This window comes from Saccopteryx leptura, chromosome 3 (assembly GCF_036850995.1).
Source record: "Saccopteryx leptura isolate mSacLep1 chromosome 3, mSacLep1_pri_phased_curated, whole genome shotgun sequence".
In the NCBI taxonomy this organism is placed as follows: Eukaryota; Metazoa; Chordata; class Mammalia; order Chiroptera; family Emballonuridae; genus Saccopteryx; species Saccopteryx leptura.
The window spans coordinates 338,665,810-338,690,212 of NC_089505.1; the positions used below are offsets into that span (position 1 = coordinate 338,665,810).

General features: G+C 43.6%; 1 protein-coding gene across 5 annotated transcripts in view; it reads right to left on the minus strand.

Moving 5' to 3' along the window:
• Window positions 1-24,403, minus strand: part of NCALD (neurocalcin delta) — a 453,474-nt gene that overhangs the window by 10,046 nt on the left and 419,025 nt on the right. For all 5 annotated transcript variants that reach the window (XM_066379265.1, XM_066379266.1, XM_066379267.1 and 2 more), the window contains one exon: window positions 11,355-11,751. In XM_066379265.1, the coding sequence (XP_066235362.1) occupies window positions 11,355-11,732 (378 nt within the window). In that variant the 5' untranslated portion in view covers window positions 11,733-11,751. The remainder of the gene's footprint in view (window positions 1-11,354; window positions 11,752-24,403) is intronic.

Consider the following 24,403-nt stretch of genomic DNA (forward strand, 5'->3'; position numbering starts at 1 on the left):
GATAGAAATGACACAAAACCAGGTCAATGACGTGGGTGACTAGAGCAGTGAGCAAAGAGCTGAGGTGAGGAGTCCCAGTGGTCCCAAGAGTGAGTAAGTGGATGACAGCCTGGGGGAATCACACTTAGGGAATTGTCTGTCCCTTTGCTCCCTTCCCACGGCATCAACAACCCTGAGCCGATTGCATTAGAACGCCAAAATCTAGGACTCCACGGGGCACAGGGAGGGAAAAGACACCACTCCAGACAGCAATCTGAAACAAATCATGTCTTTTATTAGCTCCAATTCCACCCCCACCCCAATTTAATGGGATTAAACCACCCAGAGGCCTGGCTACTTCCCTACTTTATTTTTAGCAACCTCAATGAGAGGCCCAGCAGGGACATCCTGTTTTTAATTAAACTTGAAGAACCTTATTCTGTCTCTGGGTAAATGCTGAGCTGTGGGACACCAGGAGCCCAGCTCCAAGAACCCAGTCTGGGCTCTGCCCTTTGCAGGCCCCGTGGCCACGGGTCTTGCCAGCTCCCTCATGGCTTATATATTTTTCTTTTTCCCTCTTGGAATGTTGAAAAGGAAGGACTCACATCCTAACCCATAAAATTTATTGGGGAGCAGGCACCACTCTAAGAGTTAAAGCTCAAATCTCTCTCTGAAGGAAACCAGACCGGCTCTTCTCATAAGATGTAGGGTCTTCTAACAGGAAGGACATCCAAGACCCCATGACAACCAACCAGAGGCAAAAGGAGTCAAGCAGTTCAGGGTTGTTTTCAGATTACAGGTAAAGCTTAGCACACTGCTGAGAAAGCTGTTCCATTCCAGGAAAGGAAGATGGAGGAGGTCATGAGGATCCTTCTTCTTGTAAAAGCTTTTAAAATCGGGTAGATACCTATGTATCTGGAATAGTGTAAGTACTTTCTTATTTAGAGCTAGAAGAATGTGCTAAATAAGTAACTTTCCTAATATTCTACCAAAGTGCATTAGGCACATTCACCTGTGGAGAGAAGATAAGGAGAAAATACAGGCCCCACCCCTTTCAACCAGAGCAGCTCCATGCCCTTGTAGAAAACAAAACAAAACACTTGATTATTTTGTAAACAGTCCTATTATCCAGCCTGTAATCCAGTAAAGACAGTTTTGGCACCTGTCCACCGTCTACCTCCATAAACAAGTGGTCACCAGACCTATTAAATCTGCTTCCTAAGTATTTTCTTAAATCTATTATTCCCCCTGCCGCTGTCTTATTTCAAGTCAGTGATGGTACCCATCAGTTTTAGAAATGGGCCATTCACATTTTTTTAAGCTTATGTAAAGTGTTAGGCAAAAGCAGCTTTAAACAGCCCTTCCCAAAGAACCCTTTTACTGTCTTGAGCAGACATTCTGGAGTTGTTGTTATAGACCTTCACATTTTGGGGGAGGGAGGGGCAAGAATAAGTTTGTTTTTGGAACATTGACCTTGAGGGGCCAGCGCAACATCTTATGATGTCCATTAACAACTGTACATCGTAGAGGTGAAGATTTAGAAGTAATCTATTTCTTCATTAATATAAAACAGGGCCGATAAGGCTGTTGTGAGGATTAAATGAGATCACACATGTGTCTAGGTTGACTAGCATCTTGCAAAAATTCATGTCCACCCAGAGCCTGCAGATGTGAAATTACTTGGAAACTGGGTCTTTGAAGATGTAACCAAGTTACAATGAGGTCACACTAGATTAAGACAGTCCCCAGTCAATCCAATGGTGTTCTCAAACAAGAAAATGCGGACATGCACACAGAGAAAATGTCACACGATGATGAAGGCAGAGAGCGCAGAATGTACCTACAGCAAAAAACTGCCAAGGATTGCCAGATACCACCAGCAGTGAAAAAAGAGTCACTTAACAGATATCCCTCAGGGGTCTCCAGAAGGAACCAACCTTTCCCGCACTTGATTTCGGGCCTCCAGAACTGTGACAGAATAGATTTCTGTTGTTCTAGGCCACCTAGTTTATAGATAGTAATTTGTTATGACAACCTTAGGAAACTAATACAGGGTGGAAAGGACTTACACCTAAGCCTAACCCATGGTGAGAAGATGAGACTTCCAGAGGGAATGGAAAGAGAAAGTGTTTGGCGGAGCTCTGTTTGGGAAAATCCATGTTTAGGGAGCAGGAAAAAGAACAGGAGTCCAGAGAGGAGAAGGGAGGGAACAGCCAGGGGTGTCATTTGGGTCATAGAAATCACTCCTGTTGCCAGATCGCAGACACAGTGCTAAGAGTTAAACTCTTAAACTACAATGTGGCTTGTTATGATAAGAGCAATCCCCAATGAAGAAAAGGGAAAACCAAACACTAACAAGCAAGAACTAAGGTTAGTTCTAAGGGAAAGCCACGAGTGTGAGCAATGGCTTTTCACAGTTTCCTCCAGGAAGGGAATCTGAGTTGCATTCCAGAGTAACATCTATGGTCCACATTCAGGACCGAGAATTAGGCAAGGGTTTGGAGTTGAATTCTCAGGGTCCATAACAAGATGGACTCCTTCAAAGCTCCCCCTACCTCCATTTTTGTTTAGAATCAGAAGAGCACAGTGTTTTATGCACCCAAAGATTACATTAAAAGTGACATACAGGGGGTCCTTGGGTTACAATATAATTCTGTTCCTACGACAGTGACGTAACCTGAATTTTGGTGTAAGTCACAACATACCGTAGCCTAACACAAAGGGAACACTTGCATTTTTAACAGTCCAAAATGGCGTAGGTAAGTGTACTCCCTCACTCATATGCCGTGTTACTGCGTACTCTCCCGCCGTGCACAACCAAACAACCAACAAACCAAACTAGCCCGCCCACATCGTCAGTAAATACGATGCTAATGGTGTAAGCCGAAACACCCCTGTCTCAATTTTTTAAAAGTTTTTTATGGGCATTCGCGTCGTAAACTCGAAACGTCGTATGTCAAGACTCTCATAACCCAAGGACCCCTTATAGTTTCTATGACGCCAATTTAGAAAGATTATTTGGGGGAAAAATTCAAGTGCCACTCAGAAAGTGGTTCCAAAAAAGACGTACAGAAGTCCCTCTGGTCCTTACTTCGGTTCTCTGTGGCACAAATATTCACAAGTCTGGTTGCCTGCGATGGTCACAGTTGGTGCTCTTGTGACCAGGTAGGATTAATCCGTGAGTGTATGTGGTACTCCCGGAGGGCAAACCTTCGCGTGGCCACCACCGTGGCCTTCCTTCCTCTCATCCGGTTGCTGTGTATGCCTCATTCATTACATGAGTAAATAAAAAAAAAAATGTTTTCCCCCATGCTGCTAAAAGAAACAAAAATGAAATCTTTCCTTCAGGGTTCATTCATACAAAAGGCGTGAAAAGGTAAACAAAAGGTGTTCTGAACTTCACTGTGTTCATCAAAACTGCCATTAATCTGATTACAACTGGGAGGGAGTCTGACTCCAAGGAAACAGTTATTTGAACACCGAGTTTTGTCAAAGCAATCATTATCATCTATGTAATAAATATGCTAATTAAAATTACTCCAATCTGCTCTTTCAAGTAAATTCCCTGAGAACTGCTATGGGCAGAGGCAGATTAAGGTCAGTTGAGGCCCTGGGCACAGAAGAAAATATTGGGCCCCTTGAACTTGTTGTCTTTAGGAAGAAGTGTAAATAAAGTTGGGGTTTTGCAGGGTCCTTCAGAAGTCGGGGCCCAGGGCGCATGCCCGGTACGCCCGCCATTAAATCTACCTCTGGCTATGGGTCCGACTATATACTATGTCAGACAACATATTGCTTTCAGAAAGCCTCTGACTTGAACTTGTGAACAAATCCAAACAGGCCACCCTTAAACAGTCCCAATTCATGAAGTGCACCTGTGGGCTCAAGTCCACAGTTCAGATCTGGGGAGCTCCTGGTGCTAACCACATTCTTTCTCAGAAGGGTGAGCTTTCTTTTACGAGTCCTGTGAACATCAGGGCAGCCCGTAAGCTTTAACTTATTCCCAGACAGGCTGGGGTTTAGCAGCAAAGACAACAGGTAAAGAAGGCCGGGAGCCCCTAAAGTCATCCATACAAGAACTTTCTCTGAGTTCTACCAATAGAAGATTTAGTCGGGCCATTTTGCCTTTTTTTTGTGAACATACACTCCACAAGAAAGTAAATTTAACTTAAAACTTAATGGGCCTGACCAGGCGGTGGCGCAGTGGATAGAGCATCATTCTGGGATGCAGAAGACCCAGGTTCGAGACTCCGAGGTCGCCAGCTTGAGCGCGGGCTCATCTGATTTGAGCAAAAGTTCACCAGCTTGGACCAAAGGTCGCTGGCTTGAGCAAGGGGTTACTCAGTCTGCTGAAGGCCCGCGGTCAAGGCACATATGAGAAAGCAATCAATGAACAACTAAGGTATTGCAACAAAAACTGATGATTGATGCTTCTCATCTCTCTCCATTTCTGTCTGTCTGTCCCTATCTATCCTTCTCTCTGACACTCTTTCTGTCTCTGTAAAAAATAACAACAACAACAAAAAAACTTAATGGAAGATTCTCTCTATTGCCTTGATTTTTCAATGAGAAATAACTTCTTTTTATTTTGCAGAAAACATCCTGTCTCAGCTCTGGAAACTTCTAGAATAACAGCAGCCAACATTTATTGAGTGATACCTCATGACAAACTGTTCTAAGTCCTTGTAATAACTTTTCAACTCTTACAGTGACCCGTGAGGCAGGTGCTCTAATTAATTTCAGCTCACAAATCACAAAAACAATGTGCAGGAAGGTCAAGTAACTTGTCCACGGAAGAGAAAGAAAGGGAGACTGAAAAAGGAGGGATGTGAGGTGATATTGATCAAGACACCAAATGTCACTTCCAATTCTATAGGTGATTATTCCTATTCAATGGCAGTTCTGTCATTAAAAATTTCTTTCAAGGGTCTCCATTACTTTCTGAGAACAGAAGGAGGGAGTAGTTTAACTCTCCATTCTTCCTCCATTCTCTCCCTGGGAATGCTGCAGTCCCGTTGATGGATCCCTAAGTTCCATGTTCCCTCACATCCAAGATCCCAGAGAGCATCCAAGCATCCCTGGCCCAACTGGCAATGCCTTTCATGTGCTCCTGGGCCCTTCCTCAGACACCCTGCTCTGTGATGGGTGTGGGGATGCAGACCTGCCCCTCACTGGGCTGAAGGACAGGGACCTGTGTAGGGCAGAAAGGAGTCTCCTCCCTCTTGCAGCGGTGGGCTGACCCCAGCTCCCACCCAGAGGAGAGGATCTGCTGTAACATGGGGAAAGGTCAGAGCTGTTATCTGGCTGAAGACTCCTGAGAGGTGGTTTTGATGCAATAATAAATATTGGGCCTAAATCATGTTCTTAAATTTGTCATCTAACAAATAAACAAACAAACACATGAACGTAAAATGTTTGTTTCAGACTCTAAAAATAAATGTGCATATGGTTCTGCTTGTTCATCCAGATGCTCAAAGAGCACAAAATCATTTTTTAAAAAAGAAACATAACTGCATTTTGGCAGATGTGGTCGACTGAATAGTAGTCCTCCCAAAATGTGTACATCCTAATCCCTAATCCCTATGAATATACTTACACAGTAAAAGGGACTGCTTTGCTGATATGATTAAGGATCTTGAGATGTGGAGATTATTTTGCATTATCATGGTTGTCTCAGTATAACACAAGGGTCTTTTTTTTTTTTTTTTTTCTCCTGTATTTTTCTGAAGCCGGAAACGGGGATAGACAATCAGACAGACTCCCGCATGCGCCTGACCGGGATCCACCTGGCACGCCCACCAGGGGGCGATGCTCTGCCCACCAGGGGGCAATGCTCTGCCCCTCCAGGGCGTCGCTCTGTTGCGACCAGAGCCACTCTAGCACCTGGGGCAGAGGCCAAGGAGCCATCCCCAGCGCCCAGGGCCATCTTTGCTCCAGTGGAGCCTCAGCTGCGGGAGGGGAAGAGAGAGACAGAGAGGAAGGAGGGGGGAGGGGTGGAGAAGCAGATGGGTGCTTCTCCTGTGTGCCCTGGCTGGGAATCGAACCCGGGATTTCTGTACTCCAGGCCGACGCTCTACCACTGAGCCAACCGGCCAGGGCCAATACAAGGGTCTTTATGAGTGGAAGAAGTGGAATGATTTACCTCTAGGAATGGCAGCATGAGGACTCAGTCAGTACACTGTTGCTGGCTTTAAAGATGGATGAAAAGGTCCACAAGCCAAGGAATATTTCTGAAACCAGAAACAGCAAAGAGACGGGCCTTTTCCTAAACCCTCCAGAAGGAACACCCTGTAGACACCTTGATTTTAGCCCACTGAAATTGATTTCAGACCTCTGACCTTGAGAACTGAAAGATAATAACTTCCTGTTGTTTTATTTTTCTGTGACAGACAGAGAAAGAGAGAGAGAGGGATAGATAGGAACAGACAGAAAAGGAGAGAGATGAGAAGCATCAATCCTTCATTGCAGCTCCTTAGTTGTTCATTGATTACTTTCTCATATGTGCCTTGACCAGGGAACTACAGCAGAGCGAGTGACCCCTTGCTCAAGCCAGCGACCTTGGGCTTCAAGCCAGCAACCGTGATGAGGTCATGTCTATGATTCCACACTCAAGCCAGCGACCTTGGGCTTCAAGCCAGCGACCATGAGGTCATGTCTATGATTCCACACTCAAGCCAGTGACCCCACACTCAAGCTGGCAATATTGAGGTTTTGAACCTGTGTCCTCTGCGTCCCAGTCTGATGCTCTATACACTGCACCACCGCCTAGTCAGGCTAACTTCCTATTGTTTTAAGTGACTAAGTTTATGGTAATTTGTTACAGTGTTAAGTGGAAAGGACTATAGTGTGTTTCAGCATTACAGACTCCACATCAGGGTCCTCCCTACCAATGCTTGGAAGTACAAGGGATTCCAACTGATTGCCATGAACAACATTTTGTAGATGCCAAAGCTGAACTACAGGAAGCAACTACAAAAAAGAAAAACTAGAAAACGGGTGGAGTCCTACATTCCATCCCTTGTCAAGACTAATTACAGACTTGTTTGGACCCCAATCTTCACCTTAACCTGTTATTAGTGTTTGTAGATGAACATTATGAATTAGCATTTAATAAATCATTTGAATTTATGAGCCTTGGAGTGACAGAAGCTCAGCCAAGAATTTATATGTTGACACTTGTAATCAAGCTCTAGGTTTCAATCACTTTAACAAATCAAACCTTAATTTGTGAGTGATTCAGTTGGCCCACAGCTTGCCTCCGTCTTATCACTTCTAATAGACAGTTAGGCAGCTGCGTAGCAGAACCTTAGGGGCAGTGACTCCTCCAAAGTAAATTTAGCATCTGCAAATGTAGGTTCTCCTAAATGGTGCAAACTAGCTAAAACCAGAAAAAGAGAAAGGAAGAGAGAGAGAGAGAGAATCCCCACAAAGACTCACAGCTTCCTGAGACAGCAACAAGGTCTGGACTGTGGGCTTTTGAAGGGTAGGGGCGGGTTGGCAGGGTGGGAATAGAGTAAGAAGTTCTGAAGTTCTAAACTACCCTACAGCAAATTCTAATTCATCCAGAATCACTGAAAACCAAGGGTTAGTTAGCATAAGGTGAGACAGAATACTTGAATTGTCAGTTTGCAAAGTTGCAGAATAGAATAGAATAGCCCTTAATGGAAAAACGATTCTTTTTTTTTTTCTTTCTTCTTCTTTTTTTAAGTGAGAGGAGGGGAGATAGAGAGACAGACTTCTGCATGCACCCTGACTGGGATCCACCTGGCAACCCCTGTCTGGGGCTGATGCTCAAGTCAACTGAGCTATTCTTAGCACCTGAATGACACTTGGACCAATCAAGCCACTGGCTGCAAACCGGGAAGAGAGAGAGAAGGAGAGGAAGAGAAGCAGATGGTTGCTTCTCCTATGTGCCCTGACTGGGAACCAAGCCCAGGATGTCTGCACGCCAGGTTGATGCTCTATCCACTAAGCCAACTAGCCAGGGCCAGGAAAATGATTCTAAATTTTTTTAAAAAAATTATTTTATTTATTCATTTTAGAGAGAGGAAAGAGAGAGAAAGGGGAAGGCGGGAAGCATCAATTCGTAGTTGTTTCTTGTATGTGCCCTGACCAGGCAAGCCCAGGGCTTCGAACTAGCAACCTCAGTGTTCCAGGCTGATGCTTTACCCACTGCGCCACCCCAGGTCAGGCGTAAATTTAATTAAATCTTATTGGCGATTTGCAAGTCACCTCAGGATGATGCAATATTTTCTCTCTACCATCATGAATATTAATCATCAGGGTGGAGTACTGTAGAAAACATGTTAGAAAAGTTGAGCTTTCCATTTGCAGGCTTCTTAAAAACTCTGAGTACATCAGTGTTTATTAAAGAATATGTGTTCTTCCAGTTATGGCCTGGAAACTTACTGTGGGCCTATGAGTGGACTGAGCTACTACAGAAAAGAAAATGCCTTGATAGGCTGAACGCTCCTTCAATTTTATGATCACTCTTTACATTCCGTATTGGACATGGAGGAAGTCAGCAAGGGTTTAGCAAATGCTTCCCAGCACCTCCTGCCCATTCTCTGCAATATTCCCAGTCTCCCTGGCAAGCTGGACAGCACAGGGCGAGTCTATCTCCCTCCCTGCACTGCTGGTTCCCAGCGCCATCTGCAGTGCAGGTGCTGCCCTCCACTGTGGAGCAAATGTGTGTGTGCATTGAATTCTACCAGCCCACATGGTCTGGCGGGTCCTCCTGGCTCGGGGCGGGGGTGGGGGGTGGGGTCAACATCTTCATCAATCCTGGCCACCAAACCACTGACGAGGGACATGCAGAACTGTACAAAAATGCTAAACAAAAGGTGACACGGTGTCTGTGTCTTTTTCTTAGGTTCCCAGTCAGGAAGCAGTTCTCTCTGTAAGGAGAGTGTCCTAGGCTCTCTCACTGCGATGAGGCAGAGGGGGCGGGGGCACATGGGGTGGGACACAGCTCTCCCGATCAAAAGGAAAGACAATATAAAGCTATTGAAATGACTCACCCTTTAAACTTCAATTTTTGTTTAATTAGCAAAGATTAAGAAAAATTGGAAGAGCGCAACAATTTGGGGCACTTTCCCTCACTTCAGGACAACATTTGGAAAAACAATTTGGCAGAAGGTATCAAGGGCTGTAGAAATAAATGCTCATTCCCTTTGGCCCAGTAATTGCACTTCTGGGAATTTATTCTAAGGGAATAATCCTAAATATAGAAAAGATTTCATGCACAAGAATTATTTGTTACTTTATTTTTAAGTTACAATATTATGTGTAATAATGAAAACTGGAAACAACCTAAATACCCAACAATAAGAGAAATTTAAGTCAATTATAGGCATAACTATTCTGTAGCCTTTAAAATATCTTGATTAAAAGGTTTTATAATAAGGGAAATTAAGTCAATTATAGTGCATGACTATTCTGTAGCCTTTAAAATATCTTGATTAAACATTTTAATAACATGATAAATGCTTGTATTATTAGTGCAAGTGAAAAGGGCAAGATACAAAATTTCATATGCATTATGACATTGACTTTTTAAAATGCATAGAAATAAGACTAGGAGTGTATACTAGAAAACTATTAGCAGTGATTCTCTTTGGGGGTAGAGTGAAATTAGAGAATTTTTCTCTTTTTCTTTTATATTTTTCTGTACTGCCCATACTTTTACAGTAGACATTATATTATTATCATACATTTATCCCTGGAAGAAGGGAGACATCGCTTATTTTTGTCTAAGATGCCTGTCTCTGAGTGGTTAATTGAACACAATTGATTCAGACAGCTACTGCTTGGGGTGCAGGAAAGCCCCTGGTGGCCCAGGCAGAAAGGAGGGGACCAGCTGCAGGCCTTGGAGAGTTTCCTAACACAGACAGGTCAGGTGGATGCCTGCTTCCGCGTCCCTGTAGTATGTGCGGCTGTCCCTCTAACTGCCTGTGTGGGTTCAGTCCCACTGGCTCAGGAGCAGACCCCGGGCCGCACTCACAAGGCTCATAACAAGTCAGTCCTGTGGCTCACTTTCAGGCTCTAGCATTAGATTCTGTGAGCAGGTCTCCTTGGCTTCTTGAAAGCAAGTGCCACCCCTCCACCCTCACCCTCCTCCTCCTCAGCCGCTGAAGCCTTTGTCTCCTCGTGTAACATCTGCCTCCTTCCCTCCCAGACCTTTCTCCCGCCTCCACCACCTCGCCCCCGTTATCCCAGGGGCTGCAGTTCTACCTCTGAATCCAGATGTCCTGGCATGAGTGCTGGCCCTGTGAGGCGCCCTCCAGGAAGCTTAATGCCCACTCTCTTGGACCTGCTGTCTGCTGCCAGCTGCTTCCTTACTGGGCCCGTTCGCCTGCCAAGACGGTGAGCAACGGCCAGCCCTCCCCGGTGCCGCCGGCCCAGCTGGTCCTCTGCCTGCCTGCGGCTGAGGCTCTCCTGACCCCCTCCGGGCCTCGATCTCCTTAGGTTTGTGTCTGGGTCCCACCCACTGCTGGTCAAGTTGTCGCTGCCATGACCATAGCTTCTTACATTCCTTTCTCACTTTTCCTTTGGGGTCCCACAAGGAAAATGCGACCCGGACCAGGGTCCCATCTCCTGTTCTGTTCAGGAAATTTACTCTGGGTGAATGACTTGAAATAATAAAATGAAGTGTTCCCTATTGAAATGATTAGAGGCCTCAATTCTCTGTATCTCAGGCGAGATAGAACCTAGACTAAATATCCCTCCCTTTACTCAAGAATCTAATAAAGTCGTAAATGAACGATGGCAATGATGATGAGCTTGGCTGATGGTTGGTACTGTTGTAGGCATTGAACATGGAGAGTCACATCCAATCTTAAAATAACCCCACAATATGGGTGGACACTGTTGGCAGTTTCATTTTATAGATGAGGACACTGAAGCTTACTTAGGTGAATGAGGTCCAAGTCACAAAGGTAGTGACAAGAAATGAACTCAGGTCACAGTTGATCATTAAATACCATTGCAGGAGATAACAACCTCAAAAAGCAGGTCATTTCAGTGAGTGGATGGAGACGCCACAGTGAGCATGACCAGTGGAAGACTGTATGTGTGTGTCTATAGGGTGGGGGTTACCACAAAGCCCCACGTGACTTATTCCAGGCAAGAATGGGGGCCCAGAGTTGCTAGACCTCCTGAGTTTTCAAGAGATCTGCAATTTTTATGTGCAGTCTCCCTGTTTGGTAATGTGGGTTCAACATTCTCCAAAATACTGGGTGGGCCAAATCAGTGTCCAGGAGGGCCACTGTCCAGGAGGGCCACCAGTTTGCAAACTTTGCACTAAACGATACTGTGTACCTTCCAGTTCTTACTTGTGACTCATGCTCTTCTCTTTGGGAAGGGCTAGGGCTACGTACCTGCACAATCTCTAGCATTTCTGCCTTGCTGATGTAACCGTTTCCATCAAGGTCATACATACTGAAGGCCCATTTCAGCTTCTGCTCCAGCTTGCCCCTCGATGTCACACTCAGGGCTATGATGAATTCTCTAAAATCTATTGTCCCATCTCCATTGGCATCGAAGGTGCGGAAGACGTGCTCTGCGAATTTGGAAGCATCCCCGTAAGGGAAAAAGTTCCCATAAATTTTCTTAAACTCTTCCATTGACAAATGTCCACTGGGGCAGTCTCTCAGGAAGCCTTTATACCATTCCTGGATCTCATGCTCGGTGAAGTCCGTGCTTTCCAGCAAGTCCTGCATGACCTCCGGGCGCAGCTTGCTGTTCTGTTTTCCCATCCTGGCAGCAGGAATTCAGCTGCAGAGAGAAAAGCGTATACACAGTTTTAGACTTGTTCTCTAGAGGCACATTTAATAATCTGTGATTGTTCCTTTGGGAAAAAAGAAATAAACTCTATTTTAGTCTAATAACATTGTCTACGTTCTCCAACACTGTAGTTAGCCAAACAAATACCACTGAGCAGAAACTGCTATTTCTTTTATACAGCGCCAACCTGAAGCGAGAGGTGCACAATGAAAGAGAAAGGAGAGACAGACAGAGTGATTGGCTACTTAGTTCTGCCTTATCTATTTGCAAGAGGGTATGCCTGGCTTTAAGAAGATAGGTTCTAACACTCAGTTGAAGTATGAGAAGAGAGAATTAAAGGAGAGGAAGAGAGAAAGCAAAAGAAATCATTTAACATATTTCATTGCTAGAATAATTACAAGGAAAGGGTTGCTTGGGTACCTTCTAAATATTATAAACACAGACATGAGTAAGAAAATAGAAACTTAATGCCATTCAAGCTACCAAACTAGGTCAGTTATTTAAATTCACAAAGTCAAGTCACTGTCAACATAAGGTTTAGATGAAAAAGATGACACTTCTTCATAAGTTGTTTACATCTTATGATTGTTGCTTATAGAATGAACCACATTACCCTTTTTAAAATACGAATTACTTTATATTTTCTTATCCTAACAGTAGCACACATTCATAGTAAGATGGCAAAACCACACAGCGATGCATAAAGAAAAAGGTCCACATCATTTCACATCTTTGTACTTAGAGATCACCAGTCCTGGTGTTTGGGTATGTGTCCTTCCAGACTTTTTGAATGCATTTACATTTTTAAAAAACAAGAATATATATATCTTATATCTTTTACATACATATTTTAAACGTACCATAATATGAAGAATAAGGCAACTTTTATTAGATGGGAAAATAGCAGTATTTGGGAAAATAGCAGTATTTACCATGAATTATTGATGGGAAAACACCAGTAAATACTATGAATAGCCACTCAACATCCATCAAACAACATATAACAGACATGTTTCTGGCACTGTGGATGCAAAGTTGGAGGAGTCATGCTACCTGATATCAAACTATACTACAAAGCCATTGTAATCAAAACAGCATGCTACTGGTATAAAATAAAATATATACATAAATAAAACAGAATAGAGAGCCCAGCAATAAAACCATGCCTATATGGTCAACTAATATTTGACAAAAGAGATAAGAATATAAAATGGAGTAAAGACAGTCTATTCAATAAATGGTTCTGGGAAAATTGAACAGATATATGGAAAAAGTAAAACTATATATTTAAAAGTAAAACAGATATATTTAAAAGTAAAACTTCTTAAATCATATACAAGAATAAACTCAAAATGGATTAAAGAAAAATATAAGACTCAAAGCTACAGAACTCATGGAATAAAAGATAGGCAGTAAAATCACAGGCATATCTCATAACAATATATTTTCTGATATATCCTCAAGCAAGGGGAAAAAAAAGAAAAATAAACAATTAGGACTACATCAAACTAAAAAGGTTTGCATAGCAAAGGAAACCATCAATGAAACAAGAAGACAACCTATTGAATGGGAGAAGATATTTGCTACTGTGTAAAATAGTATGGAGGTTCCTCAAAAAATTAAAAATGGAAATGCCTTGTGACTCAGCAATTCCACTTCTGGGTCCATCTGAAAAACTCCAAAACTCTACTTCAAAAGAATATATTCCCCCATGTTCATTACAGTGCTATTTACAAGCTAAGACATGGAAGCAACCCAAGTGCCCATCAATAGCAAATGTATAAAAAAATGGAGGTACAGCCCTGGCTGGTTGGCTCAGTGGTAGAGCGTTGGCCTGGTGTGCAGAAGTCCCGGGTTCTTTCCCGGCCGGGGCACACAGGAGAAGCGCCCATCTGCTTCTCCACCCCTCCCCCTCTCCTTCCTCTCTGTCTCTCTCTTCCCCTCCCACAGCTGAGGCTCCATTGGAGCAAAGATGGCCCGGGCGTTGGGGATGGCTCCTTGGCCTCAGCCCCAGGCGCTAGAGTGGCTCTGGTCGCGGCAGAGCGACGCCCCGGAGGGGCAGAGCATCGCCCCCTGGTGGGCAGAGTGTCGCCCCCTGGTGGGCGTGCCGGGTGGATCCCGGTCGGGCGCATGCGGGAGTCTGTCTGACTGTCTCTCCCCGTTTCCAGCTTCAGAAAAATACAAAAAAAAAAAAAAAAAAATGGAGGTACATGTACACAATGGAATATTAGTCAGCAGTAAAAAAGAATGAAATCTTACCATTTGTGACAGCATGGAGGACCTAGAGAGCATTATGTTAAGTGAAATTGTCAGAGAAAGACAATTACCATAAGATTTCACTGATGTATGGAATCTAAAGAACAAAACAAATGAACAAAATAATTTAAACATTCACAAACATACAGAATAGATGGATGAGTGCCAGAGGGGCAGGGGTGGGGGACTGAGTGAAAAGGGTGAAAGGTCTAAGAAGTATAGATTGGTAGTTACAAAAATGTCTCAAGGATGAAAAGTACAACATTGGGAATGCAGTCAGTAATATTGCGATAACTATGTATGGTGCCAGGTGGGTACTGAAAATATCAGAGAGGGAACACTTTGTAAAGTATATGACTGTCTAATCACTATGCTGTACATCTGAAAGCAATACAGAATAATCCTGAAAGTAAACTGTAACTGAAAAATAAAAATTAAACAAACAAACAAAAGCTATTTGGTAGTTAAGACTTGGTCTTGGGATCCCTTCTTCCTGCTCAGGTATATTGAGACATAATTGTGTAAGTTTCAGGCACATAACATAATGACTCAATATATGTGTATCTACTGTGAAATGATCATCACAATAGGTTTAGTTAATATCTATCACCACACATAGCTACAAATATTTTTTTCTTGTGATGAGAACTTTTAAGCTCTACTCTCTTATCAACTTTCAAATATATGATACAGTATTGTTAACTATAGTCACCATGCAGTACATCATATCTCCAGAACTTATTCATCTTATAACTGAAAATTGTACCTTTTGACCATCTTCATCCATTTCCCCAACCTCCTACCCTTAGGGTCTTTTATATCAAATTGCCTGTACACTTGTCTGTTGTTCCCATTAAAAATAAATTCCTACAAGACAGTATTTGCAACTCACACTGCTCAAACTTCTTCCATAATCTCCACAATCCAAGGAAATGATAGCAGTCCTCACTGATTGTCAAGGTGACGGATTTTGTTTCTGGAGTTCTGCACAGGAGGTGAACCTGGCCCTGTTCCCACTCCCAGGCCGGCTTCTCTGAGGGGCAGGGGATGAGAACCCCCTTTCTATTAGCAGGACCGACAGCTGCAGGAAGGAGCTTCTTTTCGGAGGTCCCTCTTAATGTGGAAGCAGGAAAACATCCTATTATGCCGGAGCCAAATTCAACTACGACGCCAGATACAGCACAAATAGAATTTATAAATTGAACTTTCCAATAGCTTTCACTCCCCTCCTTGCTCTTTTTTTTTTTTTTTCTAAAGGAACAAAAGCAAAGTTAAAGGAGCTGGATTTATTAGAATTTTGAAACCGTCATTTACTCGCTAAGTTGGCAATTTGCCTGGGGCAAGAATTCAGAAACATGAGGTAATATAATACATGGGTTTCCAGAGCTCTGAAACATTAACTGGAATTTACAAGTAATTTTGAGTTTTCCTTTTGGGGAGTTCTTTGGAATACAGCTCTTTGGTGTGGTGCTCAATCAAATCGACATTATTATACTTTTTATTACACTTTGGTTCTGTGCAAAATCACTGTGTACTTGGCCTGGGGGGTGGGGCGGAATGCCATTTCAATATTTAAATCCATTCTTTTAAAGAACGATTTATTTTCCTAAATATATAAAACATTGTTTCTTCAAAACTAAACTTAAGCTCCTTTCCCAATGTTTAAAAAGTACTTCACATTTATCAGTTGTTTTTGCATTTGAAACAAATGGCCTCAACATTTTGGCTAAGTCTCCTATTAGACTGATCTGTGTGCTGCTGGTTTTTGGTAAACAATAATGAAAACACATTTACAAACTCATTAGCATAGAAAGGCCATGACACAAACAAGGCACAAGAGCATGCAATAAGTTATCTGAGAAGCAGGTGTTTGCAATTTAGCCCAGAATTTGTTTCGGTAGATAACTACAAATACTTGACTACATAGGATGTCTGAACTTGGAAAACCATCTGGACTTGGTTAGACTGTATGACAGAAATCTCAGAGGACATGTGATAGAGTTTCATTCCTTGGAGGAGGAGAAGAAAGGCATGCCTGACAATCCATACCTTTTGCTTTTTGAAAGACAGAAATTTCTGCCTGAGTTGAAGATGGTGAAAAATAACACCAGAGAAATGCCACATTAATTAGCAGTCAAGAAAAAGTAGTCTAGAGACAAAAGTTGCACCTCAGGTAAAATCTTTTCATTACTCCATTCAGTCATTAAAACACTTATTATGTGCCAGCAGAACATCATGGGGAAAATCTCAGGTCATTGAATAAAAATGCTTAGCTCCAAAGCCTGGCTCTGTTGTTACCTAGCTCTTGGGTAATTCACCTAACTTCTAGGTTTGCCTCAGTTTTCTCATCTTTAAAATGAGTGTGGCAGTATGAGTCCACATCTCATCGATCTGATGTGAGAATTGTATGAGACAGTCATATATGTGACACTCCGGCACTGAGTCAGGGTTGGACACCATGGAAAGTGAAAACCAATGTAAAGTGAAAACCACATCTTATCCTTGACAGCCCCTCATATGTTATTCTAGCGAACCTTTCCAGCAACCCTGAGGGAGAGGCAGGAAGACCTTCTCTATTTTATAAGCAAAGAAATGGAAACTCAGAGGGGTTAAGCTACTTTTACCAAGTCACACAGCTATCGAAGGATAGTAAGGTTGGGTTGTATTTGGCTGTTCACTGGTTTCACCACTACGCCTGACTAGCTCCACGGACAAAGGACATATAAAAATGAAGACAACAGTCCCATAAAAAGTCAGAAAGCAGTGATGAGAAGAAAGGAGACAGCTCCCTACTGGAACGCTACTCCACACATATGTGCTACGTGTCCACTAGGAGTGAGACAGCTCTAGGCACTGAGGGTTCAGCAGAAAACCAACAGGCAAATAATCCCTGTTCCCACGGAACTGACAGTCTCGTGCAGGAGTCACACCATAGGCAGCTGTTAGACGGAGGTGTGCCATGGGGAAAAGTTAAGAAGGAAGGGGTTAGGTGAATACCACGGTGGGATATTAGGGGCCGAAACTTTAAATAAGAAGCCAAGGAAGGCCCCACTAAGAAAGTAACATTTGAAAAAGACCAAAGTGAAGGTGGTAGCCATGGAGATATCTGGGAAAAGACTTCCAGGCAGGGAAAATTGCCAACGAGCAGGGTCTAGAGGAGGACATGCTTAGCATGCTCACGGGGATGTCCGGGGTGGGGGCAGGGGAGAGGGAGGGTGAGATCGGAGTAGTGATGACAGCCAGATGATGTGGGGCCTGGACATGACCCGGAGGACTTTGGCTTTCACTCTGAGATGAAAGTTCTTGCACGACTTTAGCAGAGAGGTGATAGCAGTGATTTATACTCCACCAGGATCACCGGCTGCGGTGCTGAGAGGGAGCTGAAGTAGGGTGAGGGCAGAAGTGTGGAGACCAGTCAGGCGGCCACTGCAGTGATCCAGGCAAGAGATGAGGGTCGCTGGAGCTGGTGGTGGTGGCAGAGGAGCTGACGACCGGTCGGATCCTGGACAGAGCTTTCAGGAGTCAGCAGGACTGGATGACGGCTCGGATGCAGGATGTGGAAAGATAGCGGCCCCGCATAACTCCAAGGCATTGGCCTTAGCAACTGTCCGGATGAAGCGGAAATTGGCTGAAATGGGAAAAGGCAGGAGAAGCAGGGCTGGCGGGTGAGGCGGGGCCATGGATATCAGCGCCGAGCTGTGCACGTGTCGATTCTGAGATGCCCATTGTACATCCCGTTGGCGAGGTCAAGCAGGTGGCTGGTTGGAGGACGTCCGGGGGACAATATGAACTGGGGTGGTCATCAGTTTACAGATAGTATTTATAGCCAGAGACTGGATGAGGGCACCAAGAAAGTGAAGGTAGAGAAAGAAAAGGGGATAAGGGACTGAGCCTCCGCACTCTGACACTCACACTCTGAGAGAGGAGAGGGAACCGGGGAAGGAGAATGAGGACTGGCCTGCGAGGGGAGCGCAGCACAGAGGCCGGCACTCAGGTGCCCCTTCACCCTGTGCCTGTCCTGCGTCCTCTGCCCGCTCAGGGGGCGCAGCGAAGCGGTGAGCGCAGCTCTGGGCTTTCGCTCTGACGCTTGCTCTCCCCGTCCCAGCCTGTCCGACTCGGGAACGGGCACCGACTTCGCCCCAGCTGCTCACTGAAAACCCAGGGCTCATCAGGCAGTCCTTCCACTTTGGTTCCATCAGCGTGTGCTGCTGATTCTGTCTCCAAAATGGGTCTCAAATGCATCTACTTCGGACTGTGTCCGTGGTCACCACCTCAGACCCAGCTACGGGCATCCCTTTCCTGGACACCCCCACGCCCTCCCCACCGGACTCACGCTCTTCACCCTCGTCCTCTTCTGTCCTCCTCTCCCACCGTGGCCCACCCATCTCCCCCTCAGCCCCCAAGAGTGACCTCTGAAAAACACCAAACAGACCATGTCACTCTGCTTAAAGCTCTATGCTGACTCCTTAGCATGCTTCAAATAAAACTCAGACGCCCGCCTTCAGCCCACAGGCTTGGTTTGAGCAGGCCCCCCGCCATCTCTGACTTCTCTCCTGGTCCCCTGCACCCAGCAAGCCTGGCCTCCTGCGTAGTCAATCTTTTATCTACTAAAGGCCTTTGCTTCAGAGCCTTGAAGAGTACTTTTAAACAGCAAATAACTTCCCCTTTTAGTATCTATATATAATGTATATTATATGTAACATATCCTGTATATTAATTTTGCTGAATCTGTACTGCCTTTCCTTAAGCCCAATGCACATCTATTCTGTTAACTTCAGCGTTCCATTATTCAGTAGTTTACTCTGACAGGGGTAATGTGGACTTTTCCAGCTTATTCTGGGTCACATCCAGTCCCTCTAAAAATAAATCTGGGGTTAATATTGACCACAGATGAAAAAGGAAAATATACAAGCGGAGAAGACATGAAACCACCAACAAAGAACCATGACCAGGGAATCTAAAATATGAAAGTAACTTTTTATTTAAAAAGAACAAAAAAAGGCATAGCTCCTAAAAATGATGCCCCAGGGAAAGGCGATGGCGACAGTCTTCCAGAATGCACGTGCGCCTGTGCATTTGTCCCTGTGGAGAGAAAGCTCTGCAGTATCTCATTTCTGCAAATCCTCATAAGGTTCTAAAACTCCGGGAGTTAACTCCTCAGAGCCCAGAGTTAGATTTCCCGGGGAAAAGTCAACATATCACTGTGATATGCTGGTTAGCCTTAGAGAGAAATTCTCAATGCAAACTGCACTGAGGTCTCCTGAAATGGAATTTCCAAGATGCCAGCAGCTAAAATCAAGCTCAGCCACAACAAAGAGCACAGAACCCACAGCGGTTTCAGAGAGAAATCGGGGCAGTCAGAAACGGTCGCCTGCTTGGGACATGTAACTTTGTCCTTTAATTTTCTTCACCAATGGAATGTCTATGAAAACATAACTAGAAAAAGGTTCCTAAACTGTAAGGAAGGAAATGATAAACGTTATGAATGAATGAGAGCAAGTACTCATTTATAGTGACTTGGCCAACAGGTAATTTAGCCATCTGAATTTTATAGGTGGTTAAAATCCAGCAACTTCATTTCTAGGTCAGTTGTTTTTGATTCTCACTGAAAAAAAAAAAAAAGAGACAAAATAAAAGCCTGAAGAGCACATTGCTCCAGAAATTCCTCTTCAGTGAAACTTGCCACTTAGTGGGGGATTGAAAGGAGACCATAGATATAAACTGACATCTTTATATATTATTAATTAGGAAATAACAAAATAAAATAAGAAAATTAGGAAATAAAATGCAGTGCAGTATAAGGGGAAAAAGTAAAATATTAAAGAGGGACAAATGAAGTTGTATAACAATCCTTAACTTAGCTTAATCTTGACCAAAGCCTCTGGTCAGATCAGTTGTTGTAAGAAAACCAGACCTCAAGTGGCTCACAGAATGGCTTTGAAAATTAAAAATTAAAAAAAAAAAAAAAGACCTGTGGTGGCACAGTGGATAAAGCGTCGACCTGGAAATGCTGAGGTCGCCGGTTCGAAACCCTGGGCTTGTCTGGTCAAGGCACATATGGGAGTTGATGCTTCCAGCTCCTCCCCCCCTTCTCTCTCTCTGTCTCTCCTCTCTCTCTCTGTCTCTCCCTCTCCTCTCTAAAATGAATAAATAAAAAATTAAATAAAAAAAAGAATAAGCTTTAAAAAAAATGGCTTTGCTGGAATTGTAGCAAGTTTGTCACAAAGTCACTGAGTGTGGATGCCTTCTTCCCTATGAGGATGGGCAGGCATGGAGACCTGCATCTCCTGATTGAGGGGACACACCTGTGCCTCTGGGCCACATACCTGGCTCTCGTGCACCTGCCAAGAGGTGACAGAGTTTGAGATGAGAACTGGTACAAAATACATGATGAGCAGGAGGCTCAGGAGAAACAAGTCTGCCCCTCCCCCTGCCTCCCCAACGCAGAGAGAAGGCCCAGGAGATCCAGCTGCTCTCACCTGAACTGCCTGGGCCCAGCCAGCTGCAGAGCCTGCATTGCAGACTGCAGGGGGCCTGGTCTTGGGCTCTTTTCCAAGTCTCATTTTTCATAAAAATAGAGTGCAACCACATAACTGCTAATAAAACATATACTTCTGTTAAGAATTTGAAAAGATCATTATCTAGCAATAATCCTTTGCTCCTGGCCTTGAAATGGTAATATTATATTTGGATTTGTTGATTACCAAAGCAATACAACATCAATATTAAAAAATATATAATAAAGGAACGTGGAAATTAGAACATAAACACCCTTGCTCTGATCCAATAGCTCTCCACCGAAGATAACCGCTATTAATAGTTTTCTCTGTATATGTCCTCTCAGACATTTAAATATATATATATATATATATATATATATATAATCTGTTCATTCTAACCATAAATGGGATCATATGTACTATTCTGCAATCTTCATTTCACTTAAAAATATATTGTAGATATTCTTTCAAGTTATACATATAGGTGTATCTCATCCTTTTATTATATATTATTCTTTAATTTTTAAAAATTGAATTTATTGGGGTGACACTGGTAAACATAGTTTTACATGTGTCCGGTGCCCAATTCTACAATACATCTGTACACCAAATTTTGTGTTCAATCCCCCCAAGTCAAGTCTCTGTCCATCATCACTTATCATTCCTATACCCTCCTCCACACACACCCCCCGGCAGTCACCACACTGTGGTTGGTCCCTGTCCATAAATTTTTTCTTTTTACTTTTTTGTTCTTTTTTGCTCAATCCTTCTACCCCCTTACCCAACCCATCTCCATGACAGTTGTCAGCCTCCTCTCCATATGTACGAGTCTACATTTATTTTGCTTGTTAGTTCATTTTGTTCATTAGATTCCACATATGAGTGAAATCATATGGTATTTCTCTTTCTCTGCCTGGCTTATGTCACTTAGCATAAAGCTCTCCAGGTCCATCCATGCTGTCACAAAGAGTAAGATTTCCTTATTTTTTTATGGTCGAATAGTACTCCATTGTGTAAATGTACCACAGCTTTTTTATCCATTCATCCACTGATGGGCACTTGGGCTGCTTCCAAATCTTGGCTATTGTAAATGAGGCTGCAATAAACATAGCGGTGTGTGTGTGTGTGTGTGTGTGTGTGTGTGTGGTGTGTGTGTGTGTGTGTGTGTATTTTTTTTTAATTAGTGTTTTGGGGTTTTTTGGATAAATTCCTAGAAGTGGTATTGCTGGGTCATAAGATAGTTCCATTTCTAACGTTTTGAGGACACTCTGCACTGTTTCCCACAGTGGCTACAACCTGTCTGCATTCCCACCAACAGAGCACAAGGGTTCCCTTTTCTCCACACCCTCACCCACACTTGTTATTTGTTGATTTATTGATGACAGCCATTCTAACTTACAAAATTTTCATTGATTCAACAGACAGTATTGCACACTGACCTTGTGCCAGGCACTGCATTAGGTGGAGAGCTGGTAATGTGAAGCTTACAGCCCCTTGGTATTCCATTGCATGACATTTATTTAATTAATCTCTCTTGATGGACATTTAGGTTGACTCCAATCTTCTTTTATTCCCTTGGCATTTACTTTAGTTCCCAGATTCTCTGGGGAGTTTTTATTGCAAAGAGATTCCTGATATCGTCTCCAGCTGCTCCCTACAAGCCGTTTTCCTCTCGAGCCTTTACATCATAACCGTGGGTTTTCAAGTTTGCATACCAGTGAAGATTCCAATTGAATTGGAATGAAAATTGGATTTGGAATTCCACTCCATCCCCTCTGGCCTGCCTGTGTTATGGGTGCAATTTTGTCATTTGCTACTTCCCGCCCAGGAAGGCACATCCACCTTGTCCTTTAAAAAGTGCACTAGTGTCACCATGTAAATGCCCTTCTCTCTTCTCAGCCTGAAGAGATATCTTACCCAAAGAACACCCTAAATCCTTAATTATTTGATCACCCGCTTTTGACTTTTCATGCTCACCCCTTTCCCTGCTACTTCAGGTCTAACTCTCTACCACCTCCTCCGACAGTGCCGCAACTGGAGGCGAGTTTAGATTTCGTGCTTAGAGTCCTCAAGCAAACACACATGGCCATACCAAATGCCCACCTTGCAGACCTGCAGAGACTACAAAGCTGCCCCAAAGAGAGATATCCCTGGAGCGCCTCAAGTCAAGGGTTTCAGATGAAGTGCACGTGTCCCCTCACTGTCAGACCCCGGGCCCTCAGACCACTGCATCAGAGCCTCTATCTGCTTGTCAGGGGCTTGGGGACAGATGCCCGGTGAGTGCCAGCTGCAGGGAGGAACCGGGTGCAGAGCCCAGGGGCCCTCAACAGTCCCCCAGGGCTGCCACAGACTAAGACCCTGCCTAAGTTGGCTGACTCCTATGGAAATCCAATCACAGTACATGTCTGCTTAGCTAAAGCTACTAAATATTCTCTTATTTAAAAGGCAGAAATTTTACTTTATAACAATTTATAAAACCGTAAAGCAAAGCAGTGAGCTGTCACAGACTGAGAAGGGTAAAGAGATCCACTGTGGGGACCTAGGCCTCACTACTTAACTAGCAGCCAGAGGTACACGAGCAGCTCAAATTCCCATTTTCAGACACCATCTGGGGGTCATAAATGCATTTAGTGAATTAATACAAGCCCCTCCATAGAGTCTAAGAATAGTTCATAATTTTTTAAAATTTTATTCGTCAAACATGTGTTTAACATCTACTGTTTCCAGGCTTAGAACGAATATTTTTATAAAAATAGTATCCTACACGGGCTAGGGAAAGAAAAGAAATCTGGGATTCTAGTTGCAGCTCAGAGCATTCCCACTAATGTTTTATTTTCTTAATTTCACTGTAGAGATGGGAGCGGGATATTATATCCTGGTTTTATCCCAAGGATGGGGCACTTAGAAAAGCTGACAGTCAGACAGATTCATATCACTGTGGTCACAGCAGAGCAGGATCAGCACCACCCTCCTGCACTGTCACGCCAGCCGTGCCTTTGGCTCAGTCACTTTTGGTGTTTGAATGACTGCTTCTGTGGGAATGTACTGCTTGATCACTCCCTATCCTGGCTAACACGGCTGAAATATTAATGTTTGTCTATCAACCATGTGTACATGTAAGGATCCATTAATTGGTTAACAAGAAGAGACTATAAAGGAATTTCTTTTAACTTCTTGCACCTTCTATGTCCTCCAGGAAATTGTGTGGAAAGCGAATTGTACTTGGTAGCGAGGAACTAAATAGAAGTTCTAATTATAGCACCGTGTTATGTGACCTTAGGAATGCCATTTGACCTCATACTTAGTCTCGTGCTCCTACAGTAAAATAGGCATAACAACACCTCTCTCATAGGGCTATTTGAAGGATTAAATGAGAAAAAGGAATCCCAATGAATGGGGAAAGTTCAATGTTGTGTCTGGCCTCTGGCAGGTGCTCAATAACATGACTATTCATCTGAATAAGATAAGGGGTCAGTTTAGTGGGCTGTTTATCAGATATGCCCTCTAGATCTGGGAGCACTTTACCTCTTGCTTTAATGGAGAATTCGAAAGAACAGAGCAAGAGAGTACAAAAAGAAGGAAAGGGAAGGAAGGAAGGAAGAAAGGAAAGGAAGAAGGAAGGGAGGGAGGGAAGGAGGGAGGGAGGGAGGGCAGGAGGGAGGGAGGGAAGGAGGAAGAAAGGAAAGAGGGAAGGGAAGGGAAGTGAAGGGAAGGGAGGGAGGAAAGAAGGAAGGAAGGAAAGAGGGAAGTGAAGGGAAGGGAAGGGAAGAAGGAAGAAAGGAATGTAGAAAAAAGAAAGAAAGGAAGGAAGGAAAGAAGGAAGGAAGGAAGAAAAAAGAAAGGAAGGAAGGAAAGAAGGAAGGAAGGAAGAAAAAAGAAAGAAAGAA